This window comes from Sinohyriopsis cumingii, chromosome 11 (genome assembly GCF_028554795.1).
Source record: "Sinohyriopsis cumingii isolate HCF-2022 chromosome 11, ASM2855479v2, whole genome shotgun sequence".
In the NCBI taxonomy this organism is placed as follows: Eukaryota; Metazoa; Mollusca; class Bivalvia; order Unionida; family Unionidae; genus Sinohyriopsis; species Sinohyriopsis cumingii.
Genome location: NC_142971.1, coordinates 45834966 through 45849889, shown reverse-complemented (window position 1 = coordinate 45849889; position 14924 = coordinate 45834966). Strand labels below are relative to the sequence as shown.

The 14924-nt window shown below is 36.2% G+C and overlaps 1 protein-coding gene across 4 annotated transcripts in view; it reads left to right on the top strand.

Moving 5' to 3' along the window:
- The first annotated feature begins 4493 nt into the window (after positions 1-4493).
- Positions 4494-14924, top strand: part of LOC149788057 (muscle M-line assembly protein unc-89-like) — an 80792-nt gene continuing 70361 nt past the window's right edge. Inside the window, exons 1-2 of one of the 4 annotated variants that reach the window (XM_089974336.1) lie at positions 4494-4825; positions 13105-13273. In XM_089974336.1, coding sequence (XP_089830462.1) covers positions 13126-13273 — 148 coding nt within the window. In that variant the 5' untranslated portion in view covers positions 4494-4825; positions 13105-13125. The remainder of the gene's footprint in view (positions 4826-13104; positions 13274-14924) is intronic. The other 3 variants (XM_089974335.1, XM_089974340.1, XM_089974339.1) reach the window with 3 other exon arrangements.

The window sequence follows — 14924 nt, the reverse complement described above, 5'->3', positions numbered from 1 at the left end:
CGTGTGATTCGAAGATATAAAAGGCATTGACCTAAATCATTAACAAAAGCACAAAAAACCCCATACTGATACTACTCAGATTCATTCTCAAGACATAAATCTAAATCTACTCGGCCCAGGGACGACGGGGTAGTAAGGTTCTTCTCAGCTCAGACAAATTTTACCCAGTCAGGACGAGAGGAAGAGCGAGCCCTGACTTGTTGAATGGCATGAATGTACATCTGAGACTGAATGAGACTGGTTCCGCTTTCCATCTGATGGCTGGTGCTAATAAGTATAAAATCAACATATCAAATATGTAAGATTTTACTTGCGACGATTCAAAGTCTTACCTAAAGTCGGAAACGACACTAGCCAGTCTCTGAGAGAATCAAAGTTAAATACGGCGGCTATTTTAAAAGTCCTAAATACTTTCTTATAACCTTTATCTTTCTCTTGAAACCTGTCAATAAATGTAATGCCGATCATATACAAAATAACCTTAAATACAATTACCTATAACTGTATGTGCAGCACGATTAACACCAGAGATAAATACGTGTGACACGCTTTAGAATCAGGAAAATTCCGTGTGGAACACAAATCGGGAACCACCGCTTGAGGTAACCATCTACTCCAGACAGCGCAACTGCGCATAAATCCTCCGTCGTATCAAACTTTGTGAAGGAGCACAGCATTCGAAGTTTATGACATCCTCCACAGAGCTATGACCTAGCTCCAAGTGACGTTTGGTTAAGGGACAGACGATTGAAAGCAGTCATGCCACTGGAAGTGCAGTTGTCTATGGTACGAACAACATACCAAAATGACATTTAATAACTTGATAATCAGACTGAGAAATTGTGTAGACTTTCATGGGGTGTACTTTAAGAGGATGCACTGTTGTACTGTTCATTAAAAAAAGAACTTTATTGTACAACTAATATTCGGTATTTATTTTACATTCTCATGTATCTGTGTAAACAGTCATTAATTTACCATATACCATATCTTTGGTATCACATAAAATGAACTAAAGTCTAAAGCTTCAACGTTGCCACTGGACTAGTATCCAAGATCGAAGATTGTGCGTGATAGGTTCAGCTCCCTAAACGTTTGTACACTGGCATAGTCAGCAATGCTGCCTTCAACTGAGCATCAAAACCTGTTCCAGTTCCATCACTACGGGAGGGCCAGACGTTGTGTACCAGACCCTCTGAACCTTATTTGCCCTGAAGAATTACTTGAGATCATTTAACTGACTCTGTTTGAAGTCACAGGACAAACAGTTCAGTCGGCATTTCGTAAGACGATTCTGCAGGAGGATACTACTTGTGTGGATTTTTAATTTTATTCCAGAAAAAGTGACGAGCGACATTTCTACCCTATAAAATTGGGACATCTTCGTGTGGAACTTCAGTATGCACTAACCCTTGAGATCACTGCAAAAGAGATATTGTTTGCAGAATTCGACAATACCACTGAAATCATTAATTTTAGAGAAGTGATCACGGACTATTAAAAATGGAACATGAAGCCATTTATATATACAAATAGGAACAGGAACCACATCAGTCACAGATACAACCTTAAAGGAGTGGAAGGAAAACTTGGAAGAAGCATGAACTCTCTTCCCAGAAGAGAACATCTTGAAAAAGTGGTATAAAGACTCCACAGACCATTCGAAACTTCCACTGACGCCATTGGGGATGAAAAGCATTGAAGCTCCCATACTGCAGAGTACTGATATTTACCGTTCTTCGACTTACTTGACAGACACATCTTTAAAGAAAAAGTCAAGTGAGAAATCGTTGCTCATCATTACATATGAGAAAAAATTAATCCCTAGAAACTTCATTACCTCCTGACCTACAGATCGAAGGAATCCAGTGTTTTGTGTTAAAGATGCCCTACTACATCTAAAACAAAAAGACGTTTGGGCTTATGTCATCTACTGGGACGTCTACTTTCTCAACGGACACATCGTGGAATATTTTGATTCGTATGGAGTACCTTCTATCAAGTACGATATTACAGACTTTATAAGAAACAATACGGTATCCGTTCACTTACAAGGACCCAATCTGATGGTGAGTGGACAATATTTCATGTATTTTCTTCATCAAGGAACCGCTCCGGTGGCCTAGTGCTTAGAGCGTCCGCCTCGGATGCGGGAGGTCGTGGGTTCGATCCCCGGCCGAGTCATACCAAAGACTTACAAAAATGGTACTAACAGCTACTTCGCTTGGCGCTCAGCATTAAGAGGTTAGTGTTAGGACTGGTCGGCCTGGCGTCAGGATAATGTGACTGGGTGGGACATCATGCTACGTATGTGCGGCATGATGCCCCAGTGCTAGACATCACTATAAACTGCCACACCGCAGCCATCGTAGTGATATGACTGGAAAAATTGTTAAAGCTACGTTAAAAATCCAAATCACACACACACACACACACACACACACACACACACATTCTCTTCATCAAGGTTTGAACTTTTACGTGGGAAACAAAATAGAAGTGATGTTTAGTAATCGCTGTGGATATTTGGTCAAAAATGCAACGTGTCTCACTTATTTACATTTTCACCTTGTAAATATTTACAAGTTACACTTTTGCAGTTTTAAGTGAGAATGAAAATAAGGTGTGTATTTGTATTGACATTTTAAATAGTGTATATAAAGAGTATGAACTACTTTAATCCTCACTCTGCATTTCTTTGTTCGCGATATCTGGTCTTAAGAATGTTTTTTTTTTTTTTTTAACTAGATGTTTGTTTCTTGTGTGGTTTGATCCATCGTGTTCTTTCATATTTGTTTTACTTTTCTCTTCCTTTCGATCTTTTCTGTCTACTGCATTTGAATCTAAAAGTCACGCGATCCGTTCTCCAGCGTTCTAAACTAAAAAGAATCAACAAACTCGTTCTATAGTTCTGAGTTAAGTTATACGTGTGCCGAGTGGTGGAGACTAAAATTCAGTTTAAAAAATCCGAGTGTATAAAAGGTGTCTTTGTCCAATTTGGCATTCTTCGTCGATTTCATTAAGAATGACTGAACGTTGCCATGCTGGGAAAGTTGAACGAAGTCATAAGTTTGTTGAAGGCGGAACGCCTGTTGGGCAGGATGCAGGTAATGGAGATATTTCCAAAACATCTGGACCTTATATATCTTAAGTATTGTTCAAAGAAACTTTAATTCCCTTTATTATGGTGTATGACTGATGCTTGTAATATGGGTTATAGAGTATAAAGCTTGGCCTTACTTCAGTTGTGCACATTTAACAAAACTGCTAGCTATTCATTTTCACTTCCTAAAGTTCAGAGGTAAATTGTATTTTAAAAAAAGAGCCGATAACCTTTTTTTTAATTACATTTTATATATTTGGTAATTTATTCATTGCACTTTCAGAAGCTGGCATTGTCTAGTCTGTTAAAATTTATAATTTCTTTTCAGTGTTTTAATAACTGCTAAAGATAGTGTACTTTAGACTAATTCAGGCTGATTTTTTAGCACAAGGGAGCAGTCGTTTTAGTTAACTATGTGGTTATATCATGTATACTTTCCACAAGTACAATATCCAAGAAACTTCAGCCACAGTACAAAAAAGTAACATAGAGATATACCAACATTCTCCCCACTGTGCATATAACAACTTCACCTTACACCCACCATTATATCAGAAGTTGAAAATATCTGGAGAGCGCCCCCTTGTTCCAGATAGCCCCATTGGACATTGTAAGATTGAATTCTTGTTGGTCTCCAAACTGGCCCTGAATATTAATCCGTTTGACGCAATAATAATTTCCTTTCTCCCCAGAGGCCAATACTTTGGAGATGGTGGTCATAATGTTAACTCCCACTGGCCCCAGAGTGCTCCCTTGTACTACTTATCACGATTACATTTTAGTTTTTGTTGTTGTTGGGTTTAACGCAATTTCTCAGCACTCAATAGGCTATACATGGCGGCCAGTATTAATGGTGGAGAAAGAACCCGGGAAAACCCCTGAAAGAACTAACGACCCACGAAAAGTTACTGGCAAGCTTTCTCACATACCCACATTAGCCGAATCTGAGACTCGAACCCACGCAGACAGAGCATTTTAGTTGTACTGTAACATTCATGAATACCTGTGGAAAATGTGTTAGCGAGTTCGGGAAAAAATAAGAGGTCACAAATACCGCCAGGCATCTACAGCGTACCGGGCTATTTATTAATGGCTAAGAAAAATATTTCAGCTTTTCTTTAAATTTTGTTCTTTTTCCTTTATGCCAGAGGTATAACTGTATCTTGTATTCCACTCTACTGGAGTCTTACGACCTGCCAATATTATTGCAAAACTTGCAGTGCTTTGTATTAATCGTTGCTGCAACTGCTGCTGTTGATACCGAATACGTACAATATGCCACAACTGTCATTAGCAGGATTATAAAAACATGCGAACAGGCGGCAACCGGCTCCACAGTATCGCACATGGATTTGGTAAGATACATGTACTAACAAGGGAGAATCCATTGTAAAATCTGGGGGATTTATCTCCTTGTATGAATGTACAGTAATTATCAAACAAATTCTGGAAAGTATTCACGCAAAAGGAAATAATATTAAAATATATAATTCATTCATGGATACTAATTTATTGTATAAATAAATTGAAATAAAATATAAAATCGACAAATCTTCTGAACTGGGCACGGAATATCAGTGGGATCCATATATCTTCGCACTGAAGAAGGTATAAAGACCTTGAGGTTGGAACATTGTCAGCATCACCAAGGTTCGTGTGAAACATTGATTTCGGATTTCTGCATAGCTTAAAGCGATTCTTTTGGGGCAAAGCTTGAAGAAGGTAAGTGTTGTGATACTCGTTAAATCGTTTTCATTGTCTTAAGTAATGAAGTGTATTTGGAATTACATAACGCATGTTATTGACTTATTTCTAATTCAATCTCCCAATCAATTTGATATTTACGAGATACAAAATAGTTGTACTTTTATAAATGTTAGATCATTGTGACAATTATTTAATAACTAAGTTGAGAAAATGGCTGAGTTTCAATGGATCAGTTACCTTTCATTTTTCTATGTTTATTTATAAACATTTTCCGTATGTGTGCACGTGTGCGTTTTTTATAAACAAATCTGTACGTGGGTGATCTACTTGTCTAATCACTTCATGTAATCATTCTTCTAAAATATTACCCAAGATGAACTTCGATTTACAAGCTGACAGTAATAATACTCATTTATTTTATAAAACTGGCAGCGAGTTAAGATAAATGATATGGCTGAAAGAATAACAAGAGAGTGGGAACATAAATACAGGCAGTTTCTTTGATACGAATGAACCAAGAGACACCTTGCTGAGAGTTTTTCGATTAATTTCATCTAGGTCTGAGCACGTTTTATTGTATTCGACTTAAAGAAGAAGTTGAAGATGAAGGAAGAGAATGAAACACGTCAAATCGCCAGTCACATGTAGTGTTGGTATCTGTTACTTTTGCATGATCTAGTGGATCTATTGGATCCATTTACTGACCTGAATTGAATATGTAATTCAGTCTGAAAAAAGTACGCATCAACCGTTTTAAAGCATTTCAAGCATATGTATCTTGAACCTCGTGCTAAATTGTTGCCTTCGTGTTATATATAAAACAATTCCAACATGAAAAAGCAATCGCCATGCAGAGACTGCAAATTATACGTTAACGAGTCTAACAGCCATTAGGGACCGACCATTTGGTGTCTAAATTGCGAGAAACAGGGGTGGGAAACTGGGATTTTCATTCGAGCCAGTAGCTTCCCTTGTGTCGGTGGATCTTCCAGGAGTTTTCACTCATTCTTCGTCCCCAAGATATAATGGCTGCCATGTATAGCCTATCATGTGCTGAAAAATGGCGTTAAACCGAGAACTACAACAACAAAACAAAATGGAAACATAATATGAGACTCTGATAAATCGATCCCCCAACCTGTATCGTTATCGCTCCTAAGTTGTACGTACACGTTGTAGCAGACTTTCTAAGCGGCGTATGTACGTACAACTTATACATTCTGTTGCTTTCGGTTTGGTGCTCTTTAAGCTTATACGTCCAGGAGCATACTCTCTTTCTTGACCAGCCCATGTTTTTATTGACGTAAATATCCGCATTTGCGCAGAAGCTATTGTCCGACAATTTGCGTTTACCTTTATCGGTATACTATTCTGGAGCAATGTTGTATAGAATTTCGGTCTGCGCTTTTTTTGCCCTCTGTGATCAGCCTTCGCCATCCCAACACAGCAATAGTAAATCCTATAACGATTCTTTCAAGCGCACTGTTTCAAGCAACGGATCGCATGTGTCAGGGATTAAGTCAAACTGCCAATTTAAAAATAAAACAAATATATATAATATAGACTCAGTGAGAGAGTGAAATAGCTAAGGATAGTTAAAAACTAGTTTTGCACTACTAGTTGTTACCTTTGGTTTTGTTATATATATATATATATATATATATATATATATATATATATATATATATATATATATACAAAGATTTTGGATAATGCCCACGGGTCATTTAATATGGCAGGTGTCAAACCTGCACACACAAACGTACTGTCACCTGTCTCAGAAATGTGATCATCGTTTTATTCTTTTGCGAGTTTATTGGATTATATGCACACTTTGAGTAAATAGATACACATACATTTGCTTTATTGATCTTTTGCAATTTTGGAGAGAAAAAAAACCTCAACACTTGACCTGTTCTGGCCCTGTGTACTGGATATCGTATCTTGACAATTGTCTTACAACCACAAATAAATAAATATAAGTTGGTCGCTTGGAGTGGGTGTTATTGCTCATATAACAACGCTACAGGTATTCATTAGATGGTTTAAACTTGTCAGAACAACGTGTGTGTGTGTGTATGTGTGTGATTTAGGTTTTTAACGTAGCTTTAACAATTTTTAAGTCATATCGCTACGATGTCTGCAGTGTGACCGTTTATAGTGACTTCTAGCACTGCGGCATCATGTCGCAGACATGTAGCATGATGTCCCATCCAGTCACATTATCCTGACACCAGGCCGACCAGTCCTAACACTAACATCTTAATGCTGATCGCCTAACGAGGTAGCTGTATGTGCCATTTTTTAAAGTCTTTGGTATGACTCGGCCGGGGTTCGAACCCCGACCTCCCACATCCGAGGCGGACGATTAACCACTAGGCCACCGGAGCGGTTCTCAAAACAATGTAACAACCATGTTGAGTCAATTACAGAAACTTTGCGATTTAATTTAGAAAAACGATCCAAAATACAGTGCAAGCAATGCTTATGCAATTTTTTGTATCAAAGAAAGCATTAGCAACATCCCATAATACGTTATATTTAAATAAAGATTAGTCTTATTATACCATCTGACATTTTATAAGGGGGTGGGGCGGCGAACGGAGTTGCCCTCGGCGCCAGAGGTCTTGGGGTAACCCCTTTAGGCCATCATCGTCGCACCGGACGCTATTTACCATTAGTACGTTACTGGCTTCACTATCCAATGATGTCCTACAGTCTATATCGCAGACATAAGGACGTTTTGAAATGTCTAATATATTTACATTCTCCAAGTATTCAGGTATGTCAATTTCGTGTGATACTTATAATACTAGTGCTTTAATTGTCGTGTTCAATGTAATAAGAACAGGTCATGGATCATAAAATTGACAAGATAGACAGTTTTTTTTTTTTAAAGAAAGAAATCTCAGCACACATACCAGGTATTTCCCCTCTTCTCTGAGTTATGAACCTAAGGTCATTTTAAGCAGAAGCAAATAAGTTTCCTGGAACTTTTCTGCCAGAACAAAATATGTATAATGAGATGGCACAAACTCAGATTTTTATAAAACCCTATAATGAAATTTAAAATTTAAATAGCAAACCATGTTTATATGTAAAATCAAAACACCCCCAGAACATGTAAAACTATTTATGTCTGAGATTTTGATTACAGTAATAATGAACAATGATAAACTCAGACGAAATAAATACTAGTCATTTGTCTTGGGTTATCTTTGTCTGGCTGTAAGAAAGCAAATATTTAAATTTGGGGAAAATGCATAAGCAAAGAAGAAAACAAAGTAAATATAAAAGAAAACACTAAACAAACAAAGAAGCAAAAAGAATGCATGAAAACATCACAGTTTGTAAGTTTAAAGTCGTATCAGGCTGTGTCAGCGATTGTTGGTTGCTATGACACATAACCACCATTTGGCAGCTTATCCTCTTTAGACTGAAAGCCTGAAAAAGTTATATTAATAGTAAGACATGGGAAAGGAAGAGAAAAAACAACGGAAGAAGTTGCCTCTATAGTGGATGAACGTACCAGACTGACTTTTTATGATACAGTGGATATAGTTTTACTGTAGCATGTGCAGTTTCATTATTTTTTAAAATGTATTACCGCACGCTAAAATATCACTTCATATGATTGTGATTTCTGCAAATAAGCCCAAGAAATTATTGCGCAGTATTCTTTTTATTGATTGGCTGCGATCGTGGGAAAACATTTATAACCCCGCCTTCTGGAATTTTTCGTCTTCAATGAATATTGTTGGCCGCCATTTTTCGAATCGACTCGCGAAATGGATTTGGGGTAAAAATTGTCTTGTTTGTTTAAATATGGCTAATTTATCCCCACATGAATTTGTTATGTCATGTATAACATTTCATAGCACGAAACATGGCGAAAACCACAAGACAAAAACAATAACAACAAATAAAACTACGGTTGTTGCTTGTGTGGGGTGGGGTTGAGTGAAACGTATATCTGTAGCATGGAATCCACCATATATACAGGCGTTGTTTAAGTGCTAACTTTACGAAGTAAATAAACTTACGTCTGATTACAGAAGAATGCGGACATAAAACCGGTCTCCAAACTGACAGACGTTTATCCAACCACTGCATGTTTACGCGGTAAATATGTGATGCAATTCCGAGACAAAATGAAATTTGTTTGTTTATTATGTTGTTTACTGTTCCAAATCAAACACTGCAAAAATCTGGTCACAAATACATTACAGTAAATGTGGGAAATTCTGCATCCAGTAAACCTACTTAGCCAAGAATATCGCTATATCAATGTAATATTTATATGTGAAAGTGACACTTCGTGGTTACGACGCACATATTGGACATTCTGTGTTGCAGAACGATTTCGTCTATGTAATAGTGTTCCGTTTGTGCGAAGGACGTTTGTTATTTGATTTTTAGTTGTAAGAAAAATATATTCTACTTTTAAACTGCAATACTAGTTCATCTTTGGTTGGGACTAATTTTTACGCACCACAAATGAAAGACGCAAAGTCTGTCGAATGAACGAAATTATTCGTTCTTCTTTCCATCTCAATAATATCCACTGAAATAAAAACTGATAAAAAGAATATCAAATGGGTAACGATTTAACATTAAATTTATGAACTCGTTGAATAATATCCAGCTTGCTCGCCAATTCAATTAAATAAATTCAATATTAAATCATTACCCATTTGAGATTCATATATATTTGACCCTGACAATCATGTCGTAGTTCGTAGTACTGACATTCAGAGAAGTTTCGTTCACCCGTTTATTTAAATGTTTCACAAAGAGCAGCACAAAGAGAGAGAGAGAGAGAGAGAGAGAGAGAGAGAACGGCTCATGAAGCCACATGGAGTGAAACTAAATATATCAAGTAGAAGTCATGTACGCGAGTCAGGACATATACGTACAAATTTGAAATTTAACGGGTACGATGTCAAGACGCATCATGAGGGTTATGGTTGAAACTGATCAATTTGAAGAAAAAAAAAAGAATTTAAAATTGTTAAATGCTGACCAACTGCATACGGACTATGCGTGCTGCATATCAGACGCAGTGCCAAAGGCATTTTATTAGCTACAAATGTACGTACGACTGAATGAGATAGCAAAACATCTGAACGCGAATCATTACCGATGGGAGCATCGCGAATAGACCACACACAAAGGGACGTGACTTTATCAAAAATGGAGCTGACGAGATATAACTCATAAAAGTCACATTCAGGTCTGTAAGAGAATGTAAGTACTCAGTATTTAATTCGAATGCGACCAATACTTCCTGAGCTATGCCGGTTACGAGCCTCTTCTATAGTGAAAATTTCAAATTGATGGGAAAAGGGCAATAACTTAGTAAAAAAAATTATCAGACCTGATAAAGCGAAAACCAAAGCGCATTAACATGTAATAAGCAAATCACCAACACGTTGATAACAGGTCATAATTAAGGGTTGTAGAGCAATGGCGGGTACAACACGAGTAAATGCACAAACATATGAAAACATGGAAAAGGGTTTCCCGCATCTCAGTGTACGCTCAGTCAGATAATGTAAGCAACCACCATGTAAACATGGAACATTGCAAAAAAGACATTTCAGATAATAATTTATAATCCATATTTAATGGTCATGAAATGCAACTGACAATATAGACTGAGGAAACCGTATGTGCATTGTCTAATACATGTACGCGATTTGCAGTAAATTCGTAGAAACACGATCAATTTAATACATGTACGCGATTTGCAGTAAATTCGTAGAAACACGATCAATTTAATACATGTACGCGATTTGCAGTAAATTCGTAGAAACACGATCAATTTAATACATGTACGCGATTTGCAATAAATTCGTAGAAACACGATCAATTTAATACATGTACGCGATTTGCAGTAAATTCGTAGAAACACGATCAATTTAATACATGTACGCGATTTGCAATAAATTCGTAGAAACACGATCAATTTAATACATGTACGCGATTTGCAGTAAATTCGTAGAAACACGATCAATTTAATACATGTACGCGATTTGCAATAAATTCGTAGAAACACGATCAATTTAATACATGTACGCGATTTGCAATAAATTCGTAGAAACACGATCAATTTAATACATGTACGCGATTTGCAGTAAATTCGTAGAAACACGATCAATTTAAGTGCGTTTATTAGTTCATGTTATGTCCTAGAAAATCTATCACACATTTTTTGTCTTCTGTCAAAATAAAATTGTCCCATATCTGAGATGTACACATTTTATTGTCATTAAATTCAGCGAGAACTTTACGATAAAATATACTATTTTTTCACTTTCAACGTGCATGGAATCCAAACCCTTCGCTGAATTTCTGTTATTTTGCATCAACGCTCGTTTAAACATGTTAGTATTTATACAGAATACGTTCTTTGATGGAGCTGCAAGTTCTTACCGGTAGGATCCAACGTTGTTCAGCCTGGAGTAAATTAGGAATATAGAGGAATTAACAGACGCCCATTATAACATATGTGGTACAATTCAGTTACTTCTGACAGTTACTATTGTAGTATGAGAGGATATTCTGGATTAAATCCAAAACATCTGTGGAATTTGTCTTATATATATATATATATATATATATATATATATATATATATATATATATATATATATATATATATATATATATATATATATATATATATATATATGCCACGTGTTCGGTTTGTATAGATGGAGATACAGATATTTGTTGAGTACAACAACTTCAAGCATGCTTTTTCAGGTATTATGATTTTTCAAAGAGGTGTATTGCTTTATCTGTTGCAAAGGTAACGTAGATTTTGTTTGTAAAGAAACGGTAAAGTATGTGTACGTGAATTAGTTCCAAATTTAACAAATTCAGCACTGTTCGATTTAACGTAGATTTCGAAATATATATATAAACAAAATTCACCGCTGAATTTATTTAGGTGGCATCCCAACTCATCTAATCTTATTTTTATTTTTTTACCGGAATGAAAACATTCTAATTTGGTGATTTTTCTGGCGTTTAATACCGTCATTACTCGCATATAAGTCAACTCAAAGTGCAAACAACAAAGATCATGATCTGCCGTAGCATAATGAGCCTGCAGAACATGATCTATGTTGTTTGTTCTTCTGACTCCTATCAAACTGCATAGACCAAGATCTACCGACGCACATTTTGATCTGTGCAGTTTAAGTATGTTGGATTCGACTTATAAGTGAGTACATAAGGAAAGATACTAAAAAATATGAGCCTTAAAAGATATAAATGTTAAATTGCTATAAGCTTACATTATAAAAAGTAGTGTACAAATTAACATTAGCAAAGCCTTCGAAATATTGGTACTCTTCGTTTTTCTTGGTCAGAGCTTTACTAAAAGATACGCTTTTGGAAATGCGTCACATTCTAATTCGTGCGTCAAATAAATATGAATGTACACATAAATTCCACAACTTTGCAAAAGTTGTAGCTACTATTGAAGTACAAAGGAGTTTTAGAAAGTTTAAATCATCTTATAGTAATATATGCTACACTTAGTCAACGCCCGATTGCCCTTTGTCACGAAGTCGAAGCTGCGAAAACGTTTAGCAGTATTCAAGCATGATAAATCCTAATGCATCATCCAGCTAGTTCGTTTTGTCTGATTAATTTATTATCCAACCACACGCGAATGGAAGCTATAATATCATTATGAGGATTCGAGAAAAAGTTTAGTGGATCATTCTAGCTTTAGACTGGTATGTAACATTTACTTTGCTACTGTAATAACGACGATATGATACTTTTTTTTTCTTCTTCTCACTGTTAATTTATGAATATACAAATAGGTTAATGTATTGTGTATTATTTGATGTCCTTATCTAATCTGAAAATACCCTGCCAACCTTGATGTTGGCATTCGGACTTTTAACGTCTGTTGAATATGCTTTATGGACATTTTATGCGTATCTGCTAGGCCATTTATCTTGCAGGAATGCAGATTATGACGTCAAATGAAAAGAAAACATGAATGAATATCCACTGGGATTGTACTGTGAGAAAATAAATTTTTAATGTGTACGAGCATTTCAAAGTAATTATTGTACGTGCCTATTCTATTCATTTATGACTACATTCCAATAAATAAATAAATAAATAAATTAAACAATAAATCAATCAACCGATTAACCAATCAATAATTAAAATAAAAAAGTTCCTTCACAGATTATATCTTGTATGGGGTCTTTTTCCTCTCTCGTTATCAATACATATTTTTGATTTCCACTTTTTTTAAAAACTAGATCATCTTTATCTCAAAGACTATGAAGGACGTAACAGAAACAAAAGATGGAGTACTGATCTACAACCTAACAATCAAAGATGTCCAACCTATCGATGATGGACACTGGCGGTGTGAGGTGTCCAACAGCGTTGACCGGACGTCTGCACTGTGTAATATCAGAGTTTTTTGTAAGTGGGATCATCTTCGAGTTTTTTTTTATATTTGTTTTACAAAGATGATAGTTCATGCTTATTTTTCGGGCACTATAGAATGTTTTTAAAAATGCGGAGAAATTGTTGAACGTAAAGTATTTTTTAAAAAGTTTGGAATATTAGTTCTTTAAAAACAAAGATCTTAATTAATGAACAAGTATATCATTGCATTCTCTAGAAATACTCTCCATGCACCTTTATACTCTTTCTTAATATGATATCCAATTATTCAATGCCATCTTGTGTTCACCTTTTGGAATGGTTTTTATACATTGGAAAACCGTGCTTCCAATCGAACGACTGCTTTCCAGTCTTTTGCCCCTCAGTGAATCTTCGATCTCGGGATTCAGCCCAAAATTATTTGGAGATAATTCAGGTCTGTATGGAGGATGTGGCAAAATGTGGATGCTTTGCTCCTTCAGGAAGTCGGTACCGATGGCAGATTTAAGCGCAGGTGCGTTGTCACGAAGCAGATGGATACCTCATGTGCCAGTGAGCGGACGGGTGGTTCGGCAAATGTTCCACAACTTTTGGCAGCAATCTGGAGGCTTACAGATGTTCAGTGATACTAGTAGGGTCGGGGGCAGATACCTGGACTACCGGGCCTTTTGCATCGCAACAAATGCATATTGATCATCTTGATAGTGCGACCACGTCAAGCAATTCGTGGGCTCTGCTCGTTTTCCATTATCCAAGCATTATTATAGTCTCTTGAGTCTGATTTAAAAAAAAAATCAAAGCCATGTTTCATCAATTATGATGATCTCATTACAAAACTCTGGTCACTCTTTTGATCTTTGGGGAGTAGCTGCTTGAAGATTTCAACCCGAGTCGGTTTTTATGACAGTTGTCAACAAATGCGAACCCATCTTTTTGAGCATCAAATGATTCTTGAATGATATTAAAAGCAGCTGACAAATTAATGCCTATGATCGTAGAAATGTCTTTCAGTGGGTATCGTGCATCTTCATTAATTGCCCCTTCACAGCATCCACATATATAACGTGGTCATCTTCCGTGGATTCGCGACCATCTCCAAAACGATGAAACCTCTTCAAAGTTGTAAGACCCATAATTGCATCAGCAAACTTGACCCAAGTCGGCCTTGATATCAGAGAGTACCCCTAGACCAGCAAGTTGTTCTCCACCTTTTTTTTTTTTTGTTTGACTGAAAAAAGGTCGAGAACAACTTGCTGGTTTTAGAGTACCCCAAGATAGCATTGTCTGCTTTTTGCACAGTAAAATTATTATTCCCCTTATTCGACTGTATTACGTCGTCATCATTTACATATGTTACGTCAATTGAATATATTCGGAGGTGTTCGGTGTGCTGCGCATATCATTTTATAGAGCGTTATTTTGTTTATCAATGGGCGTTTAATTTCTTAACAGATTAAAAAAATGGATAAAATTCAAGCGATGTATTAAGAACTTTTGAAATAACCTCTCGTATATCATTTTACCGTAATTGTTCTCGTTTATCAATGTACTGTAATTGTTCTCGTTTTTTGTTTTACTGTAATTGTTCTCGTGTATCATTTTACTGTAATTGTTCTCGTGCATCGTTTTACTGTAATTTTTTCTCGTGTATCATTTTACTGTATTGGTTTTCGTGTATCATTTTACT